The 23,786-nt window shown below is 36.2% G+C and overlaps 1 protein-coding gene across 1 annotated transcript; it reads right to left on the minus strand.

Annotated features, from left to right (window-relative positions):
- Positions 1–1,966: 1,966 nt before the first annotated feature.
- On the minus strand, positions 1,967–23,786 carry FAM134B (family with sequence similarity 134, member B). The gene is made up of 7 exons (XM_010072999.1): positions 23,595–23,786; positions 11,315–11,441; positions 9,429–9,513; positions 8,733–8,870; positions 6,721–6,785; positions 5,448–5,574; positions 1,967–2,503 (listed from the first exon to the last, which is right to left on the minus strand). The coding sequence occupies exons 1-7, from the start codon at positions 23,627–23,629 to the stop codon at positions 1,992–1,994; spliced, it is 1,089 nt and encodes a 362-aa protein (XP_010071301.1). The 5' UTR covers positions 23,630–23,786; the 3' UTR covers positions 1,967–1,991.

The raw sequence follows: 23,786 nt of genomic DNA on the forward strand, positions 1-23,786 counted from the left end.
CCCTCCTAGCACAAATCCTCCTCTCCAAGGAAGCACACAGTTGTTTGGGTGTCCTATAAAGTTTCATCAGCAACATGGAAGTTGTACTCTTCTAACTGTATATTGTCTGAAACATGCAGCAAGGAAAGAAGGCTTTTAACTCATCTGAGAAATTTAAATGGTCTTTAAACTTACTGATTTCCCAGCAGAAACTTTTTTTTTTTTTTTTTCCCAAATGGGAAGGGCAGGCTGGGGGGAAGGTACAATACTGTGGAAGTGATGTGGCCATGTTTTTTTAACAATTTCAGAAACTCACTTTTAATGTTAAGATGTCATTTCAAAAGCTGCATCTTGTGGGATCTATATCCAGCATCCACTTACTTCATAATGGATTTGATAATGAAGACACAGGCTCACTTTTTTACTGGTAAGGGACAGCAAACAGAGTCAATATGCATTACTGACACAAAAGCACAAGCAACAATAAAGCTAGTGTCAAAAATTCTCAACATCTTTCCCTTCGCTACAATCTTTTTGGCCATCTGCCTATTTTTTTCACCTCAGAAAGAAAAACAAATTAAAAGAGTTAACTTTAAACACAGGTTTACCTACATATATATATTAGTGGAAGATTTTATAATCTGTTGCTGTACTTTTTGAGGGTCCTAGATGCTAGTATTCACCTCTTCAAATGCCAGCAAATGGAAAAATCACTTGAGTAGTAGTAGCAGCTGACATGGTCCCTCAACTTTGCTAACAGTTTACATCACATTAAAAAGCTAGCTTTACTTCTTCCTATTTCTTTGATTACTGTTGCTTGGTATTACAATTCAATTTTGTCATGAGTGAACAAAAAAGCCCTAGAAAAAGTTAAATTAAATTACCTGCTTAAGATCCCATGCCACTTACTGAGCATGTGTGGAGTTTAAATTGGCAAAGAATTTAAACAAGTTCTTTTATTTGTGTTAAATTACATGCCAAGAAGACTGAATGTCTTCTATAGCAAATGACCTCACCAAATACTTTTAAGTATCTTAAAAGATTCAGCTTGCAACACAACTTTTGTTGCAAGTGATGGCAGCTATCCTGAGAAAAAAAAAAAACAACCCCACAGAATTTTGAATTAAGGAAGTGGCACCCGAAAAAGCATTTTCTTCTATTTTTTTTTAAACTCTAACCTCTGTTCCAAACAATAACTACCCTCACCTGCCCCCCAAAAGGTTGTTCAGTTTACATGATATTAATTCCTAAATATAAAAATGTGTTGGTTGATTTCACATGGGCAATACTGCCAAGGACCAGACTCTAAAGGAACACAGCAGGTGGTCAGTCAAATAGTGTGCCACTTCACAACTCTACAAGCCTGAAACAGCAAAAAACATGGAAATGCATCACCATATCCAAAATAATTCAAAGATTTGAAGTATGAAATCAAATTAGTGTTGCACATGTATTTAAACTAGAGTTGTGCTGGTTAATGTGTTTCATATACAGTAGATGCACTACACATGATTCCAACTGCAGGGATTCATACTTTTTGGTATGATTGAAGGAGGTGAGATTAATCTCCTTGCAATCCTCTGATAACTTACCCTGGCTGTGCAAATCATTAATTGTATTATATGGTTGGCAACCAAGAGTAAAAAAAAACCTGCTGATGTTGAAAATTTGTCTCAGGACCCCAAAACAGTCGGTTGGCAAAAAGAGAAAAAAACCCTCTCCCCCAATTCTTTTGACCAACTGACCACCAACACTCATCTGCAACCAAACCGTGGCTAGATAATTCATTTCCATGCTATTACATTGAGGTATAACTACCAGAAACATTAAACTATCAGTATCAGCTGATATTTATCCAGTTAATTCACTCTGCGTAAGGGAAACTATTACAACACATCTAAAGTGATAGTTAAAGCTTACAGCTCAGAATTATCCTCTTTTTTTTTTTCATTTGATTTTTTTTGTGTGTTTTATGTTTCATTTCTTCTATGTTACCAGCTGCAATTTCCAGGTTAATGACTTCCAAGCAGGTTTGAAAGGAAGCCTGAAGATTTTTTCTTTTCCTGGGATTCTGCTTCTTGGCCTTGTGAAAGTCCCAATTCTTTCTCAATCTGCTCAAGCTCAGACTGGTCAAGCAGTTCAAAATCATCGGCTTCCTCTGTGTCTGTCTCCTCACTCAAACTGGACACTGCATGTGAGGGAGCTTGCTGTGCAGACTGCAACTGGTCTTTGATGGCAGCAGACACTGCAGCTGCGATGACATCCCCAGCAATTCCACTCATTAAATTAAAGGTTTGGTCACTGGTCAAGGGCAAGGAGAGCCCTGCAGTGGACGGTCTTTCTTTACTCTGTCTGGAAGCATGATCCACCTTGAAATGTGTTTGTTCTTTTTTTCGTTTTTGCTGGATGGGCATACCGATGCTTGAGTCATCATCATCATTTGTTCCAGCACCATTTTCTAAAGAAGGAAATTCTGCAAGATCTCTAGCGAAAGCTTCTTCATGATCACTATGTCGGTCAAAATCTATTACAGGGTTAACAGAAGGAAAGAGCGTTAGCAAACATGAAAGGTTTCCCAAAAAAGCAGGCAAACAGGAAAATGTAATTAGTAAGTGTTCTTTTGAATAAATTTTCTAATCTATAGTCTAGTAGTCTCCTGTAGCCTCAATGCAGGGGAGCTTTGTGTGACATCTAAAATAAAATGGTTTTGAGGCTGTAAATCTAGTACCACAAATCACGTGGTATCAACTTAACTCAGAAAGGTGTTTGAGGAAAATATTTTTTTTAAATGGTATGTAGCTGTATATGAAACAACCCATGCAAATGTTTAGCACAGCTAGTTCTAAATATGCCAGCCACATAAAGTCCTAAAATTTATAATGTGACATGTCTCTAAATTCTTTTTCTTCACAATATATATAAATTACAAATATGTAAGCATATATGAATGTATTACAAGCTTTTAATACACTTGTAAAATAAAAAAATACGTTTATGTGTTTAAATAAGGATATAAAACCAATGTAAAGACTTAATTTATAACTTTTTCTTTCTTCGACAATGCTTGTATTAAATAGGAAACAGTAAATGGAAACTCTACAGGTGACCGGGATTGCTTCATGTTTTCAAGAGGATAAAAAGCAGAATGTAAACAAATAAAAGATTAGATTTTAATGGCTGCATTAATGGCACGGTATCTGTTCTTTGAAATGTGTAAAACACACTGTACACTGCATGGCCTGTGGAAGAGGCCTAAATGAGCATAAGGGAATACTTTGGTCTGGTATTTGAATGATAGAGTAAAAAATAATCAGTTTGAACTTACTTTCTATGAAAACAAGCAATAGGAGTATTCTTAAGGACTAAGGAAATGAATCCTAAAAATGTCTCGTATGTAATTTTATCCATTTTCTTTAGGAAAAACAGGCTGGGAAGGTGAGGAGGAAGGGTTGTGCAGAGTGGTGGCTCAAATGCACAGAGCGTTGAGAGGAGATGAGCCAGTCCTTGGATGCATCCCATCTGGTCTTGCACTTGTGTGTGTGTCCCATTTGCTGAAATGCTCCAGAGGGGAGAAGAGTGGATGTTGTTTATTCTTCACTTGGTAAGGCCTTTAATGCAGTTTCCCACATTCTCCTTACAGCCAAATTGGTTAGTGAACTGGGTAAGTGAACCCTAAGGTGGGTGGAAAATTATCTGGACTGCTGGGGTTGAAGGGCTGTGACCAGAGATACAAGGTCCAACTAGAGGCCAGTTATTAGTGATGTCTCTCAAAGGTCCTGAAGCCAACACTGTTCAATGTCTTTATTAATGACTTAGATGACAGGATAGAGTGCACGCTCAGCAAGCTCACAGGCAGAAAGGAACTGCTCTGGGGGCGGTGCATTTGATATTCTGGAGGCCAGAGCCCTCAGAGGGACCTCAACAGGCTGGGGGAATGAACAGGCTAAAAAGGAACATAATGAAATTCAACAAAAGCAAATGTCCTGCATCTAGAATGGAATAACCTGTGCAGTACAGGTTGGGGGCAACAAGGGAGTAAGTAGCTTTCAAGAAAAAGCCCTGTGGACAGGAAGACAGTGGTATGCCCTTGAAGCAAGGAAGGCCAACCACATGCTGAGCTATACTAGCGAAAATGAAGTCAGAAAGTCAATGGAAGGGATTTCCCCCCTCTATTCAGCACCTGAGAGTGTACATTTGGAGTACTTTGTCCAGTTTTGACCTCTCCAGTACAAGAAAGACAGTGAAGGACTGGAATGAGTCCCCTGGCGGGCCACCACAATTATTAGGGAGTTGGAGAACAGGACATATGAGGAGGTGCTGAGAGAATGGGCTTTGTTCAGCCCTAAGAGAAGGTGGCAAAGGGGGGATCACATAGTTGTCTTTACCTAATGGGAAGGTACAGAGAAGATGGGGCCTGACTATTCTTAAAGGTGCACAGTGGAAGGATCGGAGTAAATTGACACAAGCTGGAACTTGGGAAATTTTGACTCACTGTAAGAAAAAAAACTTTGCCATGATGAGGGTGAATGTTGAAAAAGGCTGTCCAGGGAGGCTGCTGAATATCTACCATTGGAGATGCTCAAAATTCAACTGGTCACAGCCCTGAGCAACTTGATCAAGTTGAACCTGCTTTGAATAGGAGGTTAGACAAGATGAACAACAATGGCTCATTCCCACTTATGATTCTGTGATCGTACAATGCCATCTATTTACAACTTGAAATATTAACCAAATAATTTAGATTATTAATTTGGCCTGTATAATGTTGTTAAGTAATATCACCTTACTTGTTATTTACAGCAAACTTTTCCTAGAAGAGGAGAAATGCAAGACAAGCAGGGCAACAAATCCACAGGTAAGATTACACCAACTACTGTTGCCCTTAATCTTTATTCAGGCAAAGTGCTAAGTGAAAGCTTCGTCTGTAAAAAGAAAGAACTTGAAGATCTGGTCAAGATCAAAAGAAGTGCTTGAGAATCTTTTCCTAGTCTTAGTCTTCATGTCTCATTTAGGCTCATTGCTGGCTGTCTTCATCAGCATTCTGGTAACCAAAACCTAGTAATACTTTCTTTAATTGGTTGTTTAGCAATTCAAAGTATTCACTTTTTCTTCCTCAGCTTTTATTTGTGTAGCTTACCCAAAAAAGCACTGGTACTAACTTAAAAGGTTTACTGGTTTAAAAGGTTTCATGGAAGAGAGAGCTAAATCTGGCACTTACTGAATGTGTCGGTTTTACCCACCACTGCTTATTTATTTAAACACTTACTGATGTACTTTATTATTTTTAAGATGAGGACAGCTCTTACACAAGATGTAACCAAAATTATATAACACTGGAATTAATTTTAAATTAATTGTACAGGGAAAAAAACCAACCCAAAAAACTTTTGTCCTCATGTTCTCTAATCATTTTCAGGTAACTTACATGACTGCAATTCATCACTGAAATAGCGGAAGCCATTACATACCATCAGATGTGTCTGTCTGTGGAGAATACCCCTCAGATAAGTTAAAGGTCCCATTATCGGTCCAAGATACTTCTGATACATCTGTGTCAGACACTGACAGCTCTTTGGCAACAACTGCAGGACTAACCTAAAGATAAAAAAGTCCCATACATGGTATTCTTATACTCAAAAAAATCACACTACAGGAAGCCAATTCTTAGAGACTGAAAAAGAAGCCTCTTGTATGTCAGAGCGATATAAATCGCCTCCTATTTAAGCTTTAATTGTAGAAATATAAAAATAATAGTATACAGTACTTAGAAGTGAAGCATCCCTCTTTGTAATGACTGAAAGCTGTATTATACTAAAGAAGCACAGAAAATTCCAATTATTCATTCTGAAAGCAGCATCCTGCTGTAATGAAAGCAGAATGAGCCTGCAAATACAAAATATACATGAATGTAAAGAAATGCAAACTTGGAACAAAAAAAAACCCCATTATCTATAAGACAGTCAAAAATTAGCTAAATAAAAACATCATTATCCTTTACAAATTTATCCATCCATATTCAATTATGTCAGCTACAAATTTTTATCTCATGGGATCTAAATTTATTTTTTTTTCAGAACACAAAAACACCTTCAAAGCGATCATTGTCAGTCAGGCTCTATACACTAGTGATCAAATACTGCATAAGAATTCCTATAAAACTGATTTTTTTTTTTTTAGTATCAATTGGTTTTCTGATTACAATGGTACATTCTATGCCATACAATTATTTAGAATATTAAGAGAAAGGAGATTTTAGAGTGTTCTCATGCATGTCTAGAAAGATATTTATAAATAACATTGATTTACACTATCATTGAAGATGATCAGACAAGTGATTATAAAATATCTGACAAATTATGCAGGTTTTCTAAGAATGTTTCCTTTTATATTTTAATCTGATAAAAATTAACTGCAATTTCACTGTTGCAAATAAAAATAGCTGCCTTTGCTATTCAATTCTAGTTTAATCATTCTACAGCCAATACAAAATAAACACATTCTTAGCTTAGTAGCCCAAAGAAACCATTACCTTGAAGGCCAGAAGTCACAAATACAGTAAGTTAATTACTATAAGCCTAAAGATGGAGACTATGAATCACTTTTAAAGCATACTCCTTCATTCAGTAACACAGCCTGCTGGGCAGGTTACAGTCTTCCATGGAAAACAGACAGTTGTGTAGGTACTCTCCATTATCTATATAGATTTTAAAAGCAAGATAGGGCTGACTGAAAAAAAGTCACCTTAGGACACAGGGCTGATATGTCTAATTCACTGTCATCTTCTGTGGGTTTTGTTTTTGCTGTTTCTGAAAGAAAAAAAATATTTTTTATCCTACTCATGACAACAGACTCCAAGGTTCAGTGGGCGTTCTCTGTCACACAGCTTGCGTAGTACAGTAAACTTTCACCTGTGGACATGGTGCATGAGTTACGTAATATGCTACTAAGGTGAGGGAAAAAGGCCGATTGGGAGGCCTTTATCAAAATATATCATACAGCAGCCAAAGCGGGAGAGAGATTGTTGCTCTGAAATACATTCCAACACATCTTTTTACTTAGTTTGAGAAGTCTCTGTTGTTCACCATAACAGAATGTTCCCTGGTAATATATACCTATCTTTTCAACTATACTGCTGGTACGATGCACAATTGTAACATACCATTAAAACAGGCAGTGTAGTTATGCCAGCACATTACCTTTACATGAGAACATGCAATTTTCTGGATAGTTGCATGTAATCTTCATTCACAAAACCTTTCTTGTTCTTTGCACCCAGTTCCCCTGCATTCACAACATTTATATGCAAAATATGCATACAAAGCCTCCTCTGAACTCTGGTAGAATGTTGCTCCGTACAGATGAACAGAGACACACATTTCGCCTCCTCTCGCTGTCTGAGAATAGCCTCATGAATATTTTAAACCAATATAAGCTGAAAAACACAGTCATATTATTCTTGGTTGCCTATTTTTGCATCAACCATGCTGATGTCATGCCAGGGATATCCGGGGGAGCTAGCTGGGAGAGGTGGTGGCTTGGGAGCGGGCTGGCTGTGCGGCTTCACGTGGGTGGTTCCATTTTGTATTCCTATTGATATTATTGTTGTTGTTATCTTCTGTTTTTCTTGTGTTGTATTACTAAATCTGTCATTACCTCAACTCATGAGGTTCTACCTTTTTTTTTTTTTTTTTCCCAATTCTTTCCCCCATTTCACCAGGGAAGGGAGTGGGAAGGGGAGAAGGGAGCAACCATGTGGCAGTGGGTGGCACAAAGTTGCTGCTCAATCCTTACCCACTACATCAGGAAAGAACAAACCTACCCTCAACCAGCTTCCCAGTGCTGGCTTATGAAACAAGAGTCTGATCTCCCTCTCCTTATTTTGGACAACTACTGCATTATATGTAAGAGAAGGGGAAAAGGCAGATGGTTCCTCTCATTATGTCTAGGAACAGCTCACTGTATGATGAACAGTTACAAGAAATGCTTGTTTTAAAGCAGATACGAAATCTACTGATGTAACACTAACTAAAAAGGGTAGGCGACCTGCAAGTAATATCACCACGCTACAAAGGGTACCAAAACTGTAGCATACACAAACAGTAAAAGATAACATCATTCGTATAAATATTTTTCTTGAAATAGCTTTATTACTTAAAATCTAAAAGTTTCCAATATTATTATAAAGATTTCAGGTGAGATAGGTGAGATTTTGTTTTAAACTGATCTCTCCACTAACTAAAAACATTGATTAATTTGTAGCTACTACCCTACTGCAATTCTTAAATGCTTATTGAGTATTTGGGGAAGAAAACAAATTCTTGCTGCTGTTGGTAGTGAAACCAAGGTTGCTTTAGATACTGGAACGGAATTCATCCTCTTACTGAAAATTCTGTTATGTACTCATTCTTGAGTGAGTCTCTCTCCTGGGTAAGTTTGCCTTATCTAAACAGACATAAGCACTGCATACTTTACAGGGAGTAGTTTTTTTCCGAAAACATACAAGCAGTACATCTAATCAAGTATGAAGAGAACCATCAACCTTGCCTTGTTTCCTTCCATGAAATAACATTTTTTTCTACCATACCCAGATGTCTGACATACATTATCCCTCCTTACAAAGCTAAGAATGGTAGCCAGGTTCAAAGCAAGAAATACCTTCACAATCGGCTTCACAGGACAAACCAAACTGTCTGCAAAGTGAATTTTCTCTGCATACAGAAATACATTACTTGGGACTACACTTAATTACTCACCAGATCTCTCTTTCTTCTTCTGGTTGATATATTCCACTATTCCAAAATCTAGTTTCATCAAAAGAGTCCTAATTTTGTTGCACACTTTCTGTCCAAATTCATTGCACTTAAGGAAGGGACATAAAAAGGCACACAATACTGTGTAAAAATGAAGACAGAGAAAAAATTGTATTGAAATATTGCTTTATAAGAAGTTACTCAATAATGATTAAACATTGACATTGCATAAGAGAACTACAAATTTTACATAATGTAATGAGTTTTACATAGCAAAAGCACTGTGAAATGCCCATGTCAAACTGTTAATGACAAATCCAGTTTCTAGGAGCCATTCCTACTCGTTGCAGGGAACACCATTGTATTCATATCAACTGACACTGTTTTTACTTCCAGAAGGCACAATTTGTGATCACTGTAACATATATCATTCTCTTGATTAGTCTGATTTTGATATCTCTACCTGAGAAACGTGACTATGCAACTTTGTGCCACAATCAACAAGCTGAAAAAACCTTATAAGGTGACTTCCATATGACAAAAAACACTTGTCAGAACCTACATATGTATGTATATATTTGCATATATATGCATGTGCATGTATGCATAAAAATAAACAAACACCCCCTCCCTATACAGAGACCAAATAATGAATAAACGACATACATAAATTATGATTGAAAAAGAGACCATACTTACGCAGGACATAGGAGAGGACAACTCCAGGAATGTAACTTCCCAAGACAGTGAAAAATGTACATACACTGCAGACTAGTAGGCAAAACTGGCAAAAATATTAAAATTGGCCATTAACAATTCCACAGTTTAAATATTTATATCATTTTGCAGAAGAAAAATTTTGCATGCTAAAAGAAATCTAGAAGACAGTAGAAAATGGAAGTTTTGTTTTGTTGGTTTTTTTTTTTTTTTTTTTTTTTTAATTAGGAAATACTTTTAACACCTCTTGTGCAAAGAAGCACCAAACAGTCCATCTTGGCTAATTAGGATGTACCCCCTCTTCTGTTATAAAAATATGCTATTGTTATTCATGTACTGTAAAGGTTTAACAAGCTCATGGTTATTGCTAAAATTACTAGAAATTATTTCACCTCCATTACACAAAAAAAAAAAAGGCTGAACAGTTGATATGCAGGAAAAAACCCAAATCACTAATTGAAATATTACTTTGCATACTTGCTGCATGCTTACAAAAGCAAAAAATTGTTCCTATGAATACAGTTCTGTCCCCTCTTGTGTTGCTTCATGAAACTGTTTTCTCTCTTATGCTGGCAAGCATTCTCTTGATGTTTGTTGGCTACTCTAGCACCCCTACAACAAGGCTGAGCTGGTTTTTCAATATAAAACTCAAGATTTGGCCTCTGCTGTGACTGAGACATACAGTGTCACAACTGCACAATGCTGAGTACAGAACTGATCTGTTTGAAGTCTACAGAAAGAACCCATTGAATTGCAATAAAATGTTTAATTCAAAGAAATTTTGCACATGGTATCAGTACCTAATTTGCTTGTAATTATAGCACTAAAATAATTACATGGCTTAGAGAATGAGGCCAGGAAAAACAAAGGAAGATATGCTGTCAAACTTTTCTAAATCAGGATTAGATATTTCTTAACACATGGCAAAATTACAGGACTCTATCCTGATACAGCATTTCCTTGCCTCAATATACGCCTGCTTCTTTCAAATGTAACTTTATTATCCAAAACATATAACTTCTTTTTTTATAATTTATTAATCTTTGAAACATATTTCATCCTGTTGCTGATCTGTATTTTCAGTCTAAACTCCTAATATCTGAGTGAGGTACTACACACTTCCAGTTTGCCAATTCTGAAGGACCTGTTTTCATGAAAGATCTTGTGGCAAAGCCAACAGATCAAAAGAGTGGAAAAAAACCTCCTAATCTCTTTTTATTTTTTTATATTTAGCAATTACATAGCTAAAAATGAAATCTTCTGTTACCATGATCTACATTATTTATATTTTTATTTGGAAAAGAAAGCCGCTTCACTTTTGGCTAGACCTACATAATATTCTTCTTTCTATTAGGAAATAAGAAACATTACTCTTGCTTGCCTCTTCATGAACTGGGTTCTCCAGCTCCCTCTTTCCAGTGGAAAAAAAAAAAAAAAACCAAACCCAAATAACTATATCTGTATAGAAGAAAAATTATCACAATCAAATATGAAGGATTCTCTTCTATCATATAATACTTGCACAGCTATTTCTGAAAACAACAGTTACTTGGTAAAAAACATGTATGTTTAAGAACTGTGTGCTCTTCCTGCTTCTTCAAGTTTTTATTAAATTGTGATGGTTTAAATTTCCTTTCCATGGAATGACTGGTGAGGTTCCAGCAGCTGTAAGGGGAGGGACTGTACACCTATAAACTTTACTGCGAGCAGCTTTGCTCACTGATGACCTGTCTGTGTTCTGCACAGGAAAAAGTTAGCAGAAACTCATGAATGAATGTATCATAACGTGGTGGGTTGTTTTTTTTTTCTTGCTTCTTTTTTTCTTTTAAATCTATCACCTTTTTATTAAACAATATCAAACTGCTTACCTTGCCAGGGTTTTGTTCCTTGAAGTGAGACATTTCTTGAAGAAATACAGATAAATTCATCAGTGTTTCTGAAATGCACTGATTTATTCTGGGTCTGTAGTCTTGTCTGGAATTTATGACTTTCCAGCTGAGTAAAACAAAAATACCGAAAAACTTTGGTTATAGCTCATATGAGAGTTGAAACTGATTGAAAACATAATGTTGTCAAGCTATAGCCTCCAGCGATCCAATGGCTGCTATGCTACAGAAACAAGTGCTTGTTTCCGCATATCTTATATTGGGCTAATTTGATCTTTTTTAATAAAAAAAAAATCTGCTCAGTAGTAGCAATTCTCCATCCATACAAGCAATTATGGAAGAAATTACTGTTTATTCATTCTGGCCATTTGAAAACACTAAGTTCAAGGCACAGTTGTCATCTAAATTAAGCAACTGAATGCCAAACATGTTTCTTAATATTATTTTCTCTTAAAAAAGATACCACTGTACTTTTCATTGCCACAGGATGCCATACATATTAATACATTTAATGCATACAATCCTTGTGCCTTTTTTTTTTTAATTTTCATCTTGTTCTGCAAACTATGATTGTTATGCAACTTAGGAAAAAATAAATTTCTCGTGAAGTCTTGCTGTTTACACTCATTTCCTTACTGAATTTTTATTTTTCTATTACACTGAAAGGACTAAAGCTTAGCTTATGACTGTTCAGTCCTTTTAATAATATTAAAAAAAAAAAAAAAAGAGAAGCATATGTAACTAATTTGGGGCTGATCAGTTTAGACCATATCCAGTTTAAAATTATCACATTGTATACCTTTTTGGAGTAGACAAAACATCTACAACAAAGATGTTTTATGAAACAACAAATGAAAGGAAAAATACACACAGTCAGTCAATGTCAATTCGAGCTGATACAAAGCATGGATGTACCACCATGCCAATACTGAGAATCTGAAGCAAATTCTGCACCAGTTTAACAAACTTATCTTCTGCATAATTCCCTGCTCTTCACACACACTTTTGATCACAGTGAATGTAAGCAAGACATAAACAAACCCACAGTCATTTTATTTGGATACATAATCCATTAAATGTCCAATGCATCACTGAATTAATGGTAACATTTTGTCACAGGTGGATAAAATTACAGGATAAATCAAAAACTACATTATGAAAAAAATGAATGTACAAGGGTTGGTGAGCAGCAATAAGGTCATACACACAGACTGTCAGATTAAACTGCCAACTTGTATTTCCACATAATTACTCTGCTGTTTAGCTGCTAAAACACCAAAAGGCCCTGTTAAGAGTTCATGTTATTCAGACTGCAGATGACCTCTGACAGTTCCCTGGGACAACTTAAATTTTAGGAAGCACCAGTAAGATGAGACTGATGAGATTTTACCCTGTATGACTTGGTGCTCAAATTAACATTTAAACATTTGATTTAATATTAGGAATAACAAGACATTAAATTTATATTTTTTGTAGTGAACATAAGACTAACAAATAATTATCCATCATCACTTGCAAAAAAACCTGTAGTGATTAAAAACATCCACGTTAGTATTATCCTTGCTCAACAACAAATTGCTTAGCCATTTTTATTGGCACATACTATAAAAAATTAATAGCCATCATGAGAATTTGGAGTTTTCTCAGTTGAAAGGTGGTTAGTAGGTTGCTTTTGTCTACCTTCTCTACTGAGAACACACACATAACCTACCTTTGCTGTACTGTATTTTATTAGCTATGATTTAATGTTCATTGTAATGTTCATTCTAATACAGCACCATTATGTTTTAGGATATGAAGTCGTTAACGTCTCTCATTTCCTGATATAAGGAAAACCATGAAGATTTTAAAGTTTTTGAACATATCTTTGAATTTTTGTGAGCCACTGGCAATACCAATGCACACATACAACAGCCCTGATGTCCACAGTCTATCAAGACTCCTGTCTCAGGTGTTTCTTTGGAATTTTGCTCCTGTAAGTGACAGGCAAAATACTGCATACTTAAAATCAGAGTACTGCTTTTTAATTTGCTTAACACCTAACATTTTATAAACAGATGTGGATCCCTACATAGGCAAATTTAACCCTACCAAAACAGGGTTATTTTTCCTCATAACTATTTTGCAGATTCCTTAGAATTAGTTCACAAAGTTTCAGAAACTGATGAACTAAAAGCTGTTTTTTTCAAAAGTGCTTTAAAGAAGAATGTTCTTCCTCCTGCTATTTTCACTTTTTCAGTCTATAAAGCAAAAGCGTACAGCAATGTTCTTATATGGGTATGAGTCCACACCCCACTTGCACCAACAACCCCAGTGCAATGTTTTCTAGCAAGAGCAACTAGTTTACTTACACAGCCCAAGGAGTTGAAGGAAAATGGATTTGAATTCTGGAAATTATTTACTTGAAATTTACACTTATAATTGCACTGGACTGCAAGAGATATATTGATTTTTCATAAAAAGATAAGCTTCTGACTTGCTTCTCTTTGCAGAGCTGGGCTACATGCTGATCCTGCACTGAAAGGGAATCGATCTCTCAGCTGGCAGCAAACAAGATATACAACACAGTACTGCAGGGATGGTTATTAAAAGGGTCAAGTGGCTGAAATGAGGCAAAAGCTTTGATTAATGAATCATGATAGCAAGTAAAATAATGTAGTCCACATTGTTTATTACATTATAACACCAAATTAAAGGAAAAGTTTGGGATTACATTATTAGCTCAGATTTCTGGTCACAGATTAATAACAAAACTAGGCAAATGGCAGGTAACTAAAAATCTCTATTTATAAATTCTCAGTTGTATAACCCAAAAGATATGTTACTTCTATTTTACAAACTGTAATAAAAGGAGGAAGCGAACTCTGAATTTCAAATCCAATGTCTCAGGAAAAAGAACACCAAACTTAATTTTTCCTTAAAATCTTTAACATTTCAGACAAACCCCAGACAATGTGTCTGACATACAATTCTGCAAGGTCTAAAGCCACCTTTTCTTACAATTATAAATTCTTGCTCTCATTTGTGTTAAACATACAGGATAAGAGGACTTTAGGCTTATGCTGAATTGTGTACACTTTGGTCCAACTGCTGCCCACATTTAAATCTGTGAATTTTTACATACTTATATCTAAGCCAGGAATAAGTCTTCTTTTCCCACATACATGATAATCAATTTTTATTCTACATGGGAATGTTACATACCTCCTTTGTTGCACTGCAGACATATTGATTATCTGGAAGCAGCTTTCCTAAACACTGTCTCCTATCTTCAGATACATAATCTGATCAGCTTCATTTTTGTAAAAAAGGAATAATTTTGGTCAAAAATGTCTAGTTAAACACCCATGGAGAAACTTCACCTTCCTCTATGCCTGTATTTAACTACTGTACGGAACTTTGCCACGAGGTGGTGACACAGCAACATCGGTGTTAGAGCAAGTTCAGGAGCCATTTCATACAGGATATAAATAGCATGCATGGGGGATTCATATCCAAACTATCATATGCATAGTGTAGCGCAGAACACAACTTAGAGAAAAACTAGTATTTCAGCGACGGTGTAAAACTGATTAAGGGTCAAAACCCAAATTGTTGCCCTATTCCTGACTTTATTATAGAATAGTATTTATAGTATTGCAGTAGTGTGATTTCCTCTTACATTAGAAAATATTCAGGGTGAAGGTTTTTTTCACCCTTCGAGGAAAAAAACCAAACAATTTAAAATAGTGTACCCAAAATTCATAGGATGAGCGTCTCATGTCTTGGACTAGGTGGCTTTTGTAAGACAGAGAAAATACAACATATTTTCAAGCCATGCATCGCACTGCATGCAGGTATTTGCCTCTGAGAGGATGTAAATAAAACCAATAAATAACTCATGAAGAACATGAGGGGAGCGATTAGCAATGTTACACAGAACTTTTCGTTGGACTCCCATCCACAACAACAATTTCAATTTCCATCCTCTCTGATAACTAGGGGCTTGAGAGAAGTTGTATACAAAGGTTTTGTTTTATGAGAACTGCAATTTTTATGGATAGGCTACTCTCCTTAAATAAACATTGCTTTCAGCTTTTGTAAACCATTCTGCAGCATTAATAATACATATTTTAAGAGTTGCCTGTTTATTCTAGTGTTGAAAACTACTATTATGACAGTATTCTGAATTACAAAATAATTTTACAGAATTTACTCCTTTATTTAAACCTGTTGATAATCAAGGTGGAACTCTGTGGAAGCACAGAGAGAGAAGATGGATAGTCCTGATGCCTGCTATCAAAACAGAGTTTTGAAATACATCGGACAATTGTAGATAGTTGGCTTACTAACTTTAAGGTAATTGCAAAAATGGGGTGGGAGGGGGAAATAATGAAAGTATAAACTGCAATAATAATGCAAACCATTTTCATATATAACCTCCAAGATAAAGACAATATAGATTAAAGAGGAGGAAATACAACAAAGCACACGGAGATAACTAATAACAATTCTGACCAAACATGCAAATTATGCAGAAAAATGGCACACTGCAGGGACAGTTCTCTGGATTTGCTTCTCTTGGTTGTTAAGAATGCTTTCTTTCGCCAAGTTTAAAAGATGTTGAAAGTATGAGCTGCAATGCAGATAAAACGTATGGCTAGATGCTTTGGTCCTGTGGTACACAGGTGGTGCATTTACAAGAAGAATCCAAGTACAAGGAGTGGATGGCACAAGTGAAGTTTGCTTCAAAACATTACAAACCCACTATTAAGCTTGCTCAGCAAAAGAATACAGGGCAGTTTGCTGTCGCACTAAGCCACAGGAAATGATGTCTTTGTCAGTTCCACTACAGCCACACTTTTATGTTTCACAGGATACATCAGGAACTATTTTGAGGTCTTATTCTCATCTTAGGCAATGAGAGGTGTAAGAAGGTCAGCTTGCTGATCTTCAGTGTGACAATGGGATGCACACACTGCCTCTTCTTGTTCATACCTCCCGACAGCTACCAGCCCTGGTAACATCTGTCCCTCTTCCCCAGAGCCCACTTGAGCAGCAGCGTTACCCAGAGGCCAGAGGGTTGGAACAAGGGGGCAGCAACAGAGATCCTGGTGAAGGGGAGGTGAGAAAGAAAGAAGGGGGTACAACACATAGTTGTATGTATGCAAAAATGGAGAGGTTATGTCATGCCCTTGTAGAAACAGATAAACATTAAACTTGCATGAGATCAAAAGCTGACAGACACATAATGATGCATACTCCAGACAAATTCATTTTCAATGGCCACATTTAAAGACAAAAAGGGAAAAAAAGAAGATAAGGTGAAGTGATGCAGATGATGAACGTGGAGTGCATGACTATGCCATCGGTCACCCAGAAACATAAAAAACTACTTTGGCATAATATTACTGGAGTTGCTTACAGTACCTTAATAAATTACTTAAATGTGAACCCTATAGTTCCTGCCAAAACCAGCTTTTGGGACTCCTGTCAAGGTGCTCCTTTGGTGATAGAAGTAGCCAACTCTCTCTGAATACCTTCAAAGTTTTTTGTGCACCATTTAGAAAGACCAAAGTTGTATACTCCCGTAACTTAATCCCGAGTTTGATATGAAGTACTATACTTCTAAGTCTACTGTCAGTAAGATTGAAGGTGTTCTAAGAGAAAATTAATTACTTTTATCCTGCTGACTACTTACTGCATCATTTCTAAAACTGAGCAAATACGTAAACAGTTACCTAGTAGCTGAAAAAAAACCAAACCAAAACAAAACATCTCCTGCCCCAGATGCTTCAACCCATCACAGTCACAAACTCTGGCCAGAAGAGGCAGTGGCATTACATTCTCTAAAAATGACTGATGGTGTCATGCTCTCATTTTGTATCTAGACATCTGTTCAAGCAAAGCCTCGTCACATTTCTCTCAGAAAGGTCAGTAGCTCTCATGTTACTGCTTTAATGATCTCTTCGTGATGTGCTGGATTTTTTTTAATTATGTGTACACAGTTTTATATGTATCTTCACGTAGATACACTACTCAGAACTGCAGCAGTGACAAAGCACGCCGTGATGTAGTGGATCTAAAGGATCGCACCTACATAAACGAGTTAGTAATTGTAGAGCTCCTAAACCTTCTTGATTTCCCAACTGTAACCAGACACGCTTGAAAGCTGCAATTTTAAAGGTAACTTAGAACGTATTACTCAAGGCAGAAGAGCTGAAAGTTACATTCCCAAAGATATGTTAATCAAAATGTAGTTAATATGGCTATTTTTTAGTCTTTAAAAAAGTAATGTCCAGAGCTTATCGAATGATGCGGCTGTAAGGGATGTGGATATCTAAGGAGAGAATTCATACGCAACCAGGAGTTAAGTATAAAACTTGACCAAATGAAATCAAGTGTGTGAACTGTTAGCAAGCCCCAGTCAAGCAGGTTTACCTTTTCAGAGCTTTCACAGGTCTCTCCTGTAAGGCAAGGAATCACCACAATGCAGAAGGGAGTGATTATAATGATGCAGTCACCCTTCTTTGAAACAAACATTTTATACCTGAAGACCTATGCCAAATATATATTTAAAAATTTGTCTTCTAAATTATTCAGGTACAGAGATAATGCATATAAAATAGTTATTTAGATAAAAAAGTTTGTGAAAAACGTCTTATGTGTCTTTTTACATTTAAATTTCAGGTGACCACATTCTTAAAATAAAAATAACCATCCCCCTCTCTCTCCGAAATATACAATAGTGTAAAAAGCACATTTTACAGTTAAGTGTATTAAAGTACCAATGACAAAACCTCTAAAATCTACTATTGAACCATGTGGTAGAAAACAATGCAATATTGATTAGCCTTATTGTAACAAGATGTAGTAAATTTTTATCTGTTATGTGCACTATGTGGAAAGACATAAAGGCAAACAACACTGAACTCACAACATAGCATCTTAATGACCTATGTGGCTAATTTAAAAGGTGATTATGTAGAATTGTGCTTTATCCTGTGCCACTTTTGGATCCTATGCAATCGTTAAGTATACTAAAATAATTATAGTTGTGTCATGTGGCTATGACCAAGTCAACAAAACTTGCAATTTAATGAATCACTGGGCCACCATGTAAAATCCTGCTTGCTTCAAAGAGTTCCACGAAAGGATGCTGTATCACTGAAAGAACAAGGAACACAGGAAACATCCACAAATACACTCTGTTCTCAAACTTTAGGGAGACTCTTCATCTACAACCTTTTCACTAGGAAGTCTGCAAAGCTTTACTAATAGAAATCTCTCCAGCTCGTAGATATTCATATGCACTTTATTTCCCATTGCTAATCTATAGGTGCTGTGCAGGCTTAGACTTCCACCAACACGTAATATTGTGGCAAACATCCTTTAACTGATCACATGTGACATCCCTTCAGTGTTAAGGCTTGGGCAGACTTAAAATCTCTGAGATTTAGAAAGTTAGACAGATTTTGTTTTTAAATTATAGCTGGAGAATGTAGTTATTGACCTTAAAGAGTAACTAACAAAATTTCCCAATCCAAAAATCTCTTTTAATTATCATCACTCCTGTAGTCCAAATACATAGTTTCTAAGAACTAAATTAATACCATGCAACATAGCTTCTTAAGCTTTTTAAGTGTTTACTTTCTGACCTCATTTGTCTTCATCTGACACTTCAGTTTTGTGCTTTTTATTAATAGTGAGTCATTCCAATTTGCTGTTACTGTTTTTTTAAGGGGATGGTGTGCAATAAGAAGCTGAAAAAATATCTTCTTTCACAGCTTTCAGTAACATGCATGCCTCTTTTACTTCTTGACCAAGAATATTTTTCAGTAATATTACTGTACAAGAAATACATTTAAATTATCAGTATTTGATGTGGTTGGATGTGCTTTTCTCAATGGACTGCACGGCAAACTGGTCAGGACATGTAACTTTCAAGACAACAAGACGTAATGTAAGCAACATTTTGTACCTGACTGTATGCTTCTTGGCCAGTGTGTTAAACTAAAGTCAGAATGGTATTTTCTTCTCTTCAACTGACATGGGAACCTTTTACCACTAGTGTGCTGCTAAACAATATCAATGCCATAAACGAAGGGGGGTTTTTTTGCTTATATTACTAGTGAAGAACAAACTTTTCTGAAAATGAAAGCAATCCTATTGTTATAAAAATACACTCAAGTGTTCTGCACAGGGATAGGGGAATTCATATTGTCCTACAGGTTGCTTAAAAAAAATAAAAGTGACCCATTACTACCAGGATTTTATTTTGGAGGGGATGTGTTAATCTCTTCTATTCAAGTATAACATCAGTTGTCTTATAAAGTCTTAATAAGGAGCTGTAGTGTCTTTCCTTAGCCGGTCAGATACAAATGGGTTAACTCCAGCTTTGTTGAAGGTGATTCGAGTACACAAGTTCCTCATCACAGCAGATTGTACTAAATGTTGTCACTTTTTGCTGAATGACTTGCTAAAATAAACAAAATATACTCCAACTAAATCTGGGGTATTTCATTGTTCATCTCCTCCAACGGTCAGGTCTCAGGGGAAACCCTTCCTTTGACCTGCACTACTCTTGTCCAGCTCCCCTAAGAAGAACACTAGCTACTCCTGTTCGAGGTCATTCAAAATGTGAAATGTGATCTGCTAGTCAAGTGCTATTAGTCCAAACTCATGACTTAGTCAATAAGCATAATTTTTTTAAATGGCTTTTTGCATGAAAATTGAGTCTTCCAGTGCCACATAAATGCTATTATATACTTGCTTTCTGTTTAGCGAACACTCTTATACTATGACTATGTGCTGTTGTCTTTTTACCAAGACAGTACAAGGGCTGGGGTCTTCCAGATCAGCTTCTCATTTGTAATAGAAACTGGTGATGCAAAAGAGACCTTTTTATTGTGCTATTTTTGTTCAGAAAAGGAAGTCTTGTTTCTACCAGCAGAAGCATAAAGTTCTATTTGCAGAACTTTAAACAGCTCTGCCCAGCTGATGTAAGCAATTCTTTGACATTTATTTTTCTCCTGTAGAAACAACTCTTTTAACGCTTTTTCACAAACTCAATTCATTTTCCTCCTTCAGCCTCCACATTCTTCAGCTGGAATACTCCTAGTTCAAGGCCTCTCAAAGTCAAACAGCTAGGAAAGATGAGCTGAGCACTCCCTGAGCTGCAGAGCAGCTGCACGGAACAGGAAGACTGGATTTTCAAGTGCCAGACAAAGAATACTTTTAACCTGCAAATACATGAAAATGACTTTTTGTGTAATATTACAAGGCAGCTTTTAACTCTTTCTGTGTGGAACTTCATTCTGACTCTTTTCAATGGGTTTTAATGTCTTTTGTATGAGCAGGTAATAATTTGATACATTACTGCATTACTGAGAGGTCCTGGCACGAGCTAACTACTTGTTGCCTACATTCGTGCACTAAATTCAATCATGAAAGGAAATCAAATACTTTCCACTTCATTAATTAATACTAGCAGAAAAAACAAATATTCTTATATAATTACAATTCAACATGCTTTGAGTAATTAAGTAACAGGCAGATTTGACTTTAGAAAATGGAAATCCAGTTTAAGTCCAAGTACATACTGAGAAAGGTCACCCACTACAAGATCGTAGTTCAACTGGTTCAAAATAACATAACTTTCTCTCCCATTTTTATTCAAGTCATAAAAGATTCCTGGGTAACAGTTTAGTACACAATCCTCTTCAATAACAGGCAGGTGACAGCGATTAGAACAACCTACGCATTGTTCTGATAGAGGAAATTACATGGCGGTATCTCTTTGAAGGACCTACAGCCATGTGCTTCCACCACTTCAGGACCCATTATTCACAGAACCTTTCAGACATTCTTGACCACCACTACATTCCTCATGAGCTGTCAATTACTTTTTTTTTAATAAATTACACACCATCTTACACCTAAAACTATAGGGGACCTGATGATAAAGAAATACTGGGGGAAAATGCTGTCCTCATGCTAAACTGTTTTCAGTCCTTTGCCTTTGACCACCTTAGCTCACTGTTCTTGATCTGCTACCGCCCAGGATCATATGACAAAACAAAACATAAGATATGAGTGGGTACCTAATCTTCACAGCTCTTAGCTTTTTTACTAGCCTTACTAAGAAATATTTATGCATATGTTCCTTTGCTTATTATGCATTTAAATTCACAGTATGACTAACAGGCTATTGACCAATGCCACATCTTTAACTATGACGTTATAATGTCCAGGAAATACACTTGTGATGCAATATTACATATTTTCTGAAGTAGGATGTGAACTCAAGAGGGGAGAGGAAGTAGCATTTGTTTGCATCTGAGAAGGAGCTACAAGGAATGCAGTGCACTGAAAGCAATCACTGAACAAAGATCATTCTACAGCTTCTACAAAAATACCACTGCCCTCCTTTTTTAAATATATGAAGCAGTAGCACTGATTAAGTGTGCCCTCAAAATCACCCCACTATTTATGCATTTGCATTACTATCTCTTCTTTTGCGATTCTAATATGAATTTTATTTAAAAAGACCCCAAACAACTTTGATTCATAAAAAATGAAGTCAGAGGCTTAGGCCTAGTATTACTTCTATTTAACTGCCAAAGCTTGCTACAAGCCTTTACAGAGAAAGAATTGTGAACAAAAGAAGTTAGATATTGCAGACCTTCTGTGTTTTGCATACCAGTTGCATCCTTTTACATACTGGTAAACATTCCTGCCTTTTTTTTTTTTCCCCAAATCCAAGTTTTAATTTTTTTTTTTTTACCAAATTATTTTTCTTCTCAGCTGGTAAGATTTTCTCACATCTTGATTTAAAAAAAAAAAAAAAAAAAAAACAACACAACACATTTCAAGGAAGCCCATGATGCAGATTCCTTAATAGAACTGATTTTTAAAAAAAGATTATTATGATCTGAAACCTCTTTTTTATTATGTCATGCATATTGCTGTTCTCTTGTACTGAAAAACATACAATTTAACAAACTGGAGATCCAGATAAACATTTTTTTACTGAATAGCAATTAGCACTTTGGTGGCTATCACTAATGAGTCAACATTTCCTTAAAAAAAAAATTAAAAAATGCTATCTGCTACTACAGTTACTTTTAATCTATGTCAAATATAGGACACCACTTAGATCCCTGCAAACGGAAATGTGTAGGTGACCCCACCCTTGCAGAGACCCAGTTATGCCACAGGGGATCCATTCACCCACACCCATCCAATTAGGTGACCACGCCTGATGTACAACACAACCTGAATTGTCTTCTGTATTTCGTGTATCTTACAACAATAAATTGATATACATACTGGAAAAACATCCACAATGTTCAAATTTAAATATAACTAGAAGAACTCAAATCCCAAGCCATAATGAAATGCTCACTTCTAATTCTTGTAATTTCTTGAATCTGCCTCTATATACTGGCATTTTGTTAAGTAATCTCTAAAAACGAAAAAAAGTCTATTTCCACATACATGACTTTTTTCTGCAGTATCAAATATTTCATTAACACTGTTTAGAGTAAACATTTTTGTTAGCATCAAGACAGTGAATACTGTAACTACAGAAAGACCGCTTGCACTTCAAGAAACCTAGATTATAAACTCTGTCATAGCCAAATATCAAGAACATCTACTTTTAAAATACCTATTTTAAAATCTGTCTACTTAGCTAAATTTAATTAGTTCCTTTATTTCCCCAGGAATGCGCTGGATCATATTTGAGAAAACAGTATTTGTTTAATTGTTATTAAGTTTTACATCCAACTACTTTCTTCTTGTCCTGGTCATTGGTTTTATCAGCTAATTAAGATAAAAGTTAAACTTCAAAAGACAGGCATACCTCAAAGGGACACAGTGCCCTATCTCATCGTAATGAGTTATAGTTCTGTCAGTAACGTGGCTCCGACTAAACTATTTGTCTCTCTGACATTTTGAGGCTTGTAAGTTGTCTCATGGTTGGGAAAAGTAACTAGCCTGAAACCACCCTGTATTTTCTTCCCTTCAGTTTTTCTTCAGTTTAAGCTTAAGAAATACCTAAGAGCTGTACAATTTAACCTCTATGCAGCATTAAGATCTACTACTTCTCTCCTGAAAAGCCTTCGGTTAGCATTACAGGCAAACCCCTCAAGAATTAGATGATATAACACAGAGGAAACTGATCTTGGGCTGAGAACGGAGGAGCCCCCACAGATGCAGTACACAAAGCCTCGCTCCACACTGCGCTGCACGAAAGGCCATCAGAATCAACGTACCGTACCTTTCATCTTGTCCCAGATCCTCACTGTCTGGCATTTCAGATGTAAAGGAATTCTCTGTCTCTCTCTACCGATCTAGATAATCCAGGCAATGATCTTCTAGTCTGTTTTGTGTTATAGAAGCGACAGCCCGGGCACCTGTTCCGTTTGCTGCCGCGAAGAGCGCTCCTTGCTCAGAGAGCAAATGTTTACAA

This window comes from Pterocles gutturalis, unplaced genomic scaffold, assembly GCF_000699245.1.
Source record: "Pterocles gutturalis isolate BGI_N339 unplaced genomic scaffold, ASM69924v1 scaffold48977, whole genome shotgun sequence".
Taxonomy (NCBI): domain Eukaryota; kingdom Metazoa; phylum Chordata; class Aves; order Pterocliformes; family Pteroclidae; genus Pterocles; species Pterocles gutturalis.

Coding starts and splice junctions, on each gene's coding strand:
- FAM134B (XM_010072999.1), bottom strand. CDS start 23,629: ATGCCAGACAGTGAGGATCTGGGACAAGATGAAAG. Junction 6,786..8,732: donor GAAGAAGAAAGAGAGATCTG/GTGAGTAATTAA, acceptor TTTTTCTTTCAG/AAACAGCAAAAACAAAACCC. Junction 2,504..5,447: donor ACAGACAGACACATCTGATG/GTATGTAATGGC, acceptor ACCCTGTAATAG/ATTTTGACCGACATAGTGAT.